This window comes from Ambystoma mexicanum, chromosome 2q (assembly GCF_040938575.1).
Source record: "Ambystoma mexicanum isolate Mex_15411 chromosome 2q, UKY_AmexF1_1, whole genome shotgun sequence".
NCBI lineage: Eukaryota > Metazoa > Chordata > Amphibia > Caudata > Ambystomatidae > Ambystoma > Ambystoma mexicanum.
In genome coordinates, this window is record NC_090924.1 from 318,754,716 (window position 1) to 318,763,562 (window position 8,847).

Genomic DNA, 8,847 nt, shown 5'->3' on the forward strand with positions numbered 1-8,847 from the left:
ACAAAGCAAATTCTACTCTTTATTCAGGGAAAAGGCATTTAACAAACCCTGGAGGCCATGTTCTGCACAGTCAAATTACATAATGTAATCTGCATACGACATTGAACAGTATTTCTGTTTTCCTATTCTAGGTGATGCAAAGGTGGCAGTAATGATTTCCTCTTCCAAGTCAGAAAGGTACAGATTAAAAAGACATGGAGCCAGCGGGCAACACTGTATCTCTAGCAATTTCTTTTGACAACATGCCTTTACCATTCAGTCTGATTCTAATATTTGTCTCACTATGCAGTTTCACCAACCATTTTAGAATCCCATGGGGAATGCCCCATTTCTCAAGTTTGGGCCAAAGTAAACTACGGTTAACTGAATCAAAAGCAACAGTCAAATCTATTGATGCAATAAATACATATTCATATTTCCTAGACCATGCCATATGTTGCAACATACTGAGCATAAACCCATTCATAGTCGTGCTCTGTCCCCTTCTAAAGCCCACCAATCTACCACATTCAGTGACCCAGGACTCTAGATGTTGTAATAATACTGATGTAAATTTTTTTTATCTGCATCCATCAGTATCAAAGACCTATAGTTAGATAGATCTAGACAATCACCTTTCTTATGTATAGGAAAAAACATAAGAGCTGTGCCAAGAGCTAGGTATGCAGTCAGTTGCTAAAAGATGAGAAAAAAATATGACCAGAATGTTAGTCCATAAATCTGGTGCTAGCTTAAAAATGTTATTACTTAAGCCATTTGGACCTGGTGCTATAGATGAGCTAGCTCTTTTGATGCCTCATTCAATCGTTTCATAATTCATAATGCTGGTAATATCATGGCTATTAATACTAAATCAAGGCAACGTATAATTAATGCCTGAGCTTTTTTTATAAATTGACTCAAAATGGGTAATCCAAGGTCCCTCTAATATAGTGTTCTGCTGACTGGATAACTGCTTGAGATCCGTTAACTCCATTCAGGGTCTGCCAAAAGTTTGCTGTGTTTTTCTGGCCCAGCAACATCAGCATACTTTCTGTATCCTACCAATACATTATACTTCGATGGTTCCGAAGCCAATGTTTATATTTCTTCTTTTCCTCAAATATCAGCTTCTTTTTATCTTTACAGTCAATATTCCTTCCCTTTATCTTACAAATGGTTGTTCTTAAAGTTAGTTTACGTTCAACTAATATACACTATATTGGTGAATATGTTTACCTGCCTGAGATCTTATATTATCTGTGCTTTTACATTTTGCCCCCATTCTTTGGAATATATCATCTAGGTAGGAATGCAAGGTCGCCTCGCAGAAAGTATGAAGTTTACAATCATAGCAGCTTGGGTTCCAAGCCTTATCAAGTTCACCATTAAAATCAATAATTTGTGTGCTGGAGAGTCTATCCTTACGATGGTTAACTATTAAGTGGTCTCTTGGCATATTAAACCTATTAGCCAGTGGCAAGTCAAAAACAGCAGTCAACATGTTATGGTCACTCAGTAACGTTTCCACAATTGTACAACTTTTACTAAATTCAAACAACCCGTAATCCACACAAACATAGTCCAAGTTTGCTGATTATGACAACTGCTCCATGTTTTCTGATTTAGTGTGACATCCACCCCAGATTTAACATTCTAAAATCCAGAGAATTAAAAATATAGCTCCATTCCATTCCTTTCTTGATTGTCTTGTTTATAACACATTCCATAATTATCTCCTCCTCTTTCTCCAAACATTCCAATTCTATACATGTGGAGTTAAGATCACATGTAACAATAATAAAACCAATCCTATTAGATTCTTGCCACATGTATATAAACTCCTTCAGTTTATCCAGAAAGTCCTTTAGAACACAAATACCCTCATGCCAATAAATATTAATAATCAGACATGTATTACTGATTTGTCCAACTTTAATTTCACTTCTGGCAAAACAAGTGCCCTTCTGGATCGAGCCTTCAGAAATGTCTTTATTTGAGGCCTCTGATTTGATTGTAATTAATAGGCCACCAGAGGGCCTTTCTCTCCTCCCTTTTTCTGCAGCCTGAAAACACACACAATACCCATCCAGCCCCGGGCAATTAATCAACCAAGATTCTTGTATTACAATTATAATATATTTTTTAAGTGAACTGCCAAGGGCTGGGTTATTAAATACATTGCTATTGCCTTTTGAGTTACAACTCACTAAGTTAAACAACTAGGACCTATACTGTTGTCATAGCCCCGATGTTGGAGCTTTATTATTTATTGCCATTGACACCCATGACCAATCCTCTTCCATCTCTATTTTCCAATTTCTGAGAGGTGGGGATGGTCTTTCTTTCTCTATCCCAATGTTTATCCATGTGGACTGTCATTTCTGAGGGAATAGGGATAGGGATCTTTGAAGCTAGCTGGTGGCAATTTTTTTCCTTCCCACTTTCTTCCGATACCATTTTCTATCCTCAGTAATTTGGACATCTAGCTCCTCTAAACAGTCAACTTGACTCAAAATTAGGGTTAAGATAATGCCCGATACGATATCTATTAATACTGAGTCCACTCTGTCATCGTACATAAAATCCACACAATCAATATGCCGGCTCGTTATGGCTCTTAATTCCGGGATTTCTGCAAATATAGTAAGGACATTTTGGCAATTTAATGGAAAGTTACCAGCATCCATTGCCACATATTCCAACCTCAATTTATTTTTAGATTGATTTTTGGGAAAATATTCCTATATGACTTTGCCTTTTTGAATCCCTCCTTCCTTCTACTAGAGCAACACCTTTTTTGGGCTTCTACTATGGCCTCTGAAAGTGCACCTCTCGGGAAGCTCTTAGTTGATATAATATGTGGAAGAAGGATCACTTGGCCACCTTCCATCACTCTCATTGCAGGCTTCCTCCATCGAATCTACTTTTTTGTCCTTAATGTCAACATACATGCCCCTTCAAATGAGAAAGAGGATCCCCCCCCCCACATGATCTATTCTTACAATTGTAATGAACAATGGGGCAATTTATCAAGACGCTCATCCATTCCCTATTTTCTCACACCACTGATTTGTCTCCATTCTTTCCTCTTCACAATATGTCTCTCATTCTCATTCACATCAATAGTGGGTACCCTTTCTTCTTGTATTTTCTTCATTGAAAACTCAATAAGCTCTTCTTGCTGGTCATAAGTTTTTTTTAAACTAGTCGCTAGTTCTTTTGTAACCTGTCTCCCAATTTTTGAGACAGCTTTATCGTGCACGGGGGGGGGCAGTTATCTCTTGTGCGGATGCGGGCGGGCACGGGGGGAGTTCTCTTGCGCGCACAGGGGGGGCAGTTCTCTCTCTAGCGCACGGGAGGGAGAGGGGCAGTTCTCTCACGCATGAGCACGGGGGGAGGGGTAGTTCTCTCTCACACGTGAGCATGGGGGGGAGAGGGGCCGTTCTTTCGCACGGGGGGGGCCGTTCTCTCTCACGCGCGTGAGCAGGGGGGGGTTAAGGGGGGGCCGTTCTCTCGCGCGTGAGCACGGGGGGGGGGGGGTTAAGGGGGGCCATTTTCTCACACACACGGGGTAGGGGCCATTTTCTCGCGTGCGCGCACGGGGGAAGGGGCCGTTTTCTCTCTCGCGCGCGCATGGGGGGGGCCGTTTTCTCTCTCGCGCGCATGGCGGGAGGGGCCGTTTTCTCTCTCACGCGCGCGTGCACGGGGGGAGGGGCCGTTTTTTCTCACACGCGCGCACGGGGGGAGGGGCCGTTATTTCTCGTGCGCGTATGCACGGGGGAGGGGGCCATTTTCTCGCGTGTGCGCACGGGGGGAGGGGCCGTGTTCTCTCTCGCGCGCGCACGGGGGGAGGGGCCGTTCTCTCGCGCGCGCACGGGGGGAGGGGCCGTGTTCTCTCTCTCTCGCGCGCGCACGGGCGGAGGGGCCGTGTTCTCTCTCGCGCGCACGGGGGGAGGGGCCGTGTTCTCTCTCGCACGGGCCATTCTCTCTCATGTGCACGGGGGAGGGGCCGTTCACTCTCGCGCACACGGGGGGAGGGGCCATTCTCTCTCGCGCACACGGGGGGAGGGGCCATTTTCTCCCTCGTGCCCAAAGGGGGGAGGGGCCATTTTCTCTCTCGTGCGCGCACAGGGGGAGGGGCCGTTTTTGCGCACGGGGAGAGGTGCCGTTTTCTCGCACGCACGGGCAGAGGGGCCATTCTCTCTCATGCATGGAGGGGGAGGGGCCATTCTCTCTCGCGCGCGCGCATACACAGGGGGAGGGGCCGTTCTCGCACACAGGGGGAGGGGCCGTTCTCTCTCTCGCACGCATACACAGGGGGAGGGGCCGTTCTCTCTCTCACACACACACACACACACACACACACACACACACGGGGGGGAGGGGCCGTTTTCTCGCACGCACAGGCAGAGGGGCCGTTCTCTCTCACGCGCGCATGCACGGGGAGGGGCCGTTCTCTCTTGCGCGCATGCACGGGGGGGAGGGGGCGTTCTCTCTTGCGCGCATGCACGGGGGAGGGGGCGTTCACGCACGCACAGGGAGGGGCCGCTCTCTCTCACGCACAGGGAGGGGCCGCTCTCTCTCACGCACAGGGAGGGGCCGCTCTCTCTCACGCGCGCACGAGCGGGAGGGGCTGTTCTCTCTCAAGCGCGCACGAGCGGGAGGGGCTGTTCTCTCTCAAGCGCGCACGAGCGGGAGGGGCTGTTCTCTCTCAAGCGCGCACGAGCGGGAGGGGCTGTTCTCTCTCAAGCGCGCACGAGCGGGAGGGGCTGTTCTCTCTCAAGCGCGCACGAGCGGGAGGGGCTGTTCTCTCTCAAGCGCGCACGGGCGGGAGGGGCTGTTCTCTCTCAAGCGCGCACGGGCGGGAGGGGCTGTTCTCTCTCAAGCGCGCACGGGCGGGAGGGGCTGTTCTCTCTCACAACCAGGGGAGGGGTTTGCAGTTGTGTCTCAGAACAGGAGGCAAACATCCAGCGCGTGCTACTAGGTGGCGTTGTGGGACTTGGCTCAAATGGACTTTTCTACTTTCACATTTCAGATAAAGGGTTTTTTTCAAACCTTTTTAAACCCATCATAACTTTCTTGGTGGTGCAGAGAGAAAGAGATTTTCATGTTCTCCCAGACAACGTATTATGTACAGGGCCAGGTACAATAGCTGCACATCAACACACAACAAGAAATCTGTATCCATTTTCGCATGAGAAGCATGTGCAATTCAGCAGATATAACAACCATACGTTAAAAAAGATGCAACTGTCCCCAATGCAAACTCTGCCACCAATTATTTGTAAGAGCCTTTAAACATCCCAAATCCCCAAAATATGAACTAGCTAGGTCAGTGGTCTCATCAAACAAAGCATAGCATAGAACAGGTATTGAGACCCTGGATTTCAATTATGTCAACATTCCTCTTAGAAACATACAATGACAGCGATACACATTTAACATCCTCCTCCATTTCCTCACAAAAAAACGTGCATTCTAAATGCTTGTAAAACCACACATAATCTCCAATCCTCCATAAATAAAACATATTTCTCATATTTTCAACCAGAAAAATACAAAATAAGTGTTCAGGGAAATGTATAAGCCATTCCGCATCCTTAAGCTCTCGTGTATGGAATGCGTATGGCTAGTTTTCTAATTGAAATATGTAAAATACAATTCAATACATAAACGACTCTTCTCCAGCAATTTAACAGATAAACAGTTAATTGGTTAAAAATGACAAGTGAAGCAAAATAAAGCACTTCCAAATTATGAAACTAGATAGATATTAAATATACAATTACCTCATTATGTGACACTTTAGCTAGCCAGCACTTGTATAAAGAACATTGTGAACCGTACGATCGGCTAAACAGTATCAATGAGAAACGCGAATCCTCAGCGCTTACATAAGTCGCCTTGAAGCAGCAAAGGGAAATGTATGCAATCATCCCATCCTCCCCAATGAATTGCCTCCACTTCCCGCCGGGTTACACAACAACTGCATATAAACGCATGCTAAGGCTATGGACAGTCTACGGGAAACATGACATGTCACCAAGGTAACTTTCTGCGACTAAGATCTCACCCGGCTGAGACGAAACATAGCGTAACATTTGGTATACTACCATAAACTGAAGCATGACCTAAATTGGGCAATTTTAGAGGCGGAAGAGATAAGTGGCAACGTCCCACGGGACTAGAAGTACTTCGGTAATAGTCTCCCCAAATATCGCACCCGCTTATCATGGATCTCCACGCACATTACGAAAGCGTGAGCCTTAATGATCGGAGTCTAATTCGCAAGTCTGAATTCCAACTCTTTATTACCTGGCTTGAAATGATTCTTGAATTTTTCCCCGCCGTTGAAAAAGCAGAAAGACATTGTAAGGCACCACTCTGTGCTCGTCCGAGTTCCTGCCGCAGATAAATTGTCACTGACACTGCGTGCTACTACTACCAGCAGTTTTGTTAGATGACATCTCTAAGTAAAAGCGTGCCAGGTCCGTCACTGAAACTGAGAAAGGACCAACAGTACACCTTCGCGCGTGTTGTCACTGTGGCGGCCATCTTGAAAGATTGAGCACTCCTGCCCACGACCCACTGTTGTAATGTAGATATAAAATGGGATTTTCTCTTCTAATGTGAGAATACCAAGGACAGGCAGCTTGTCTGTTACGTACATATTTGCGGGGCAGTTACGATTTCCTCGGATGTAACTACTGTATTGTGTGTTTTTGTTATTTTAGGAGAAGACATTACTCCCTCACCCACTTTCTCTTCCCAGACCTTACTGCTTTTGAGTTGCTAATGCGGTCAAAACCTTTTTAGGGGGCTTTGTTTTTGGGCGAGAGCTCAGCTCTGGCTGTGATAGACAAGGTGGTTGGCGGGGAGTGATCTGATTTTATAGCATACATGCCAACATTCCGACGCACCTGGTAGGGAGATTTTGTTAGGGAAATCGGGAGATGTAAATTTCCTCGTAGGAATACATTGGGGCTAGAATGATTACAGGCGGGAGAACATGAAAAATAGATACTTTTTTATATTAAAAGTCGGGAGTCTCCCGCCTAAATCGGGAGGGTTGGCATGTATGTTATAGCTAAGCTGGGGCCACCCACCTGTGGCTATGCAGACTGCCGCCCAGTTGTGTTTTCCCTTTGGATTCTGGGCCTTGTAGGTTTTTCTTCCACCCTTGGCATTTAGGAAGACAAGAAGTCCCAGAATTCAAGCAAAACCAAGACTGGATAGCCTTCTCACGCATGGACCTCAGGGGTCAAGTCCTAAAAAAAAAAAGTGGGTGGACTCATCAACATGGAACAAAAGAGAACGGTGTCCACGGTCTGTGGAACACGCGTGCCACATGCACACTCTAGGTTTATGTCAAAAGACAAACAAAATTCATAAAGGTATATTGATCATATGGCAAAACAAATTTAGAATACAGTGGAAGGCCCACATATATTTTGCTTAAACAGAATAAACTTTCCGTCTCACTTTTTCAGTGTTTACTTAAAAACTTGTGAATCTGTAGTGTTAATACCAGTCAACAATATTATATTCATATTGTACAGTATAGCATTTCATATATAGAAAATCATCAGAATTGACAGTACTGTATCAAGAAATTTTTTCAAAAAAGAAAGTAGGTTTTTTGAAGGAAAAGGAGTTTGTGTAAAAGCTTAACGTGTTTCGGGATCTGATATCCCTTCCTCAGGAGCAGAATTTCATATGAATCAAATTGACTTTTTCATAAATTGAACGCTCTGTTGAATATAAGCAAACAACAGCAATAATTTTGGTTAGCTACAATCTTATATTCAAATTTGTTCATGATTCGTATTCCCTGATCTTTCATATTCATACCTGTCGTGGGTGCCGACTGCGGATCACTAAGGGTATCACAAAAGTGGTAGTCCTTAAAGAGAATTTCTCTGGGTGTGTCAAGTGTCACCCTACGCCTAGGTAACCTAGAAATATTAATATAGGGTCCCTTTTAGCCAATGCATTGTATTTATCACATAATGAGTTCAATTGGGCAGGCATCTATACCAATTGAATGTTGCATCACCAATAATTAGCATATCAAGGTGCACTCTGAAAAAGGTGGGGGGACTCCGTCCACCCACATGTACCCACGACGTGAGCCCTACGCATGGTCATGGGAAACTTGAGAGTATGGGTGCCAACTTTTGATTTTCACTAGCGTGGACAGAACCAAATTTTGATTTTCTATACAGGGGCAAAAATGACCACGCTCAACGAAGCAAGGGGGCCATTTCCATCCCGAGGTCGAAACAATACATTTTGCAGGTTTAGTAGAGGAATTGGGAAAAAAGCCACAGCATTTATAGGCAGGCCTAAACATATACCATCTCAGCAACAGTCGCCTAACATGCTGAGCTGTCATTGTAGCATTCTGCTTTATGATTCCCTGCTTCTCCCATGCAGCCCACAAACAGCTTTGCCCTGTCCCACACCAGCCTGCCTAACCAAGGCTGAGGTGAAAATGAGGCAGCCTTCTCAAGTAAGCAGCATTTGCTAATTTTGTTAGGTGCGTGGTAACTCTTCACTAAACATGAGCCCAGCAGGTAAGGAGCCAGAAGCCTTGCACGCCAAGTACCTGAGAAGAGCATGTCACTGGATTTGGATTTGGATTTTTACTTGCAGAATCGCTGCGTGGCAAAATTACACTCCTTCCACCGTTGTTCAAGGACAACAGGGGCAAGTGCCCCGTCTGCCTCATGTACTCGGGGCCTATGCTTGACAGCTGTCTGTGCCACACCTTTATTAAAAAAAAAAACATAGCCCTCAACCTTTTGTGTCCCCAGGGTGGGAGAAAACACACGATTTAGTTTTTGGCGTGTGAGAGCCCATTGA

At 45.4% G+C, this 8,847-nt stretch overlaps 1 protein-coding gene across 1 annotated transcript in view; it reads right to left on the bottom strand.

The window, feature by feature from the left end:
- Nucleotides 1-6,454, bottom strand: part of MSRB1 (methionine sulfoxide reductase B1) — a 164,965-nt gene extending 158,511 nt beyond the window's left edge. The window contains exon 1 of the mRNA XM_069647295.1: nucleotides 6,298-6,454. Within this exon, the coding sequence (XP_069503396.1) occupies nucleotides 6,298-6,352 (55 nt within the window). The 5' untranslated portion in view covers nucleotides 6,353-6,454. The remainder of the gene's footprint in view (nucleotides 1-6,297) is intronic.
- Nucleotides 6,455-8,847: the final 2,393 nt, after the last annotated feature.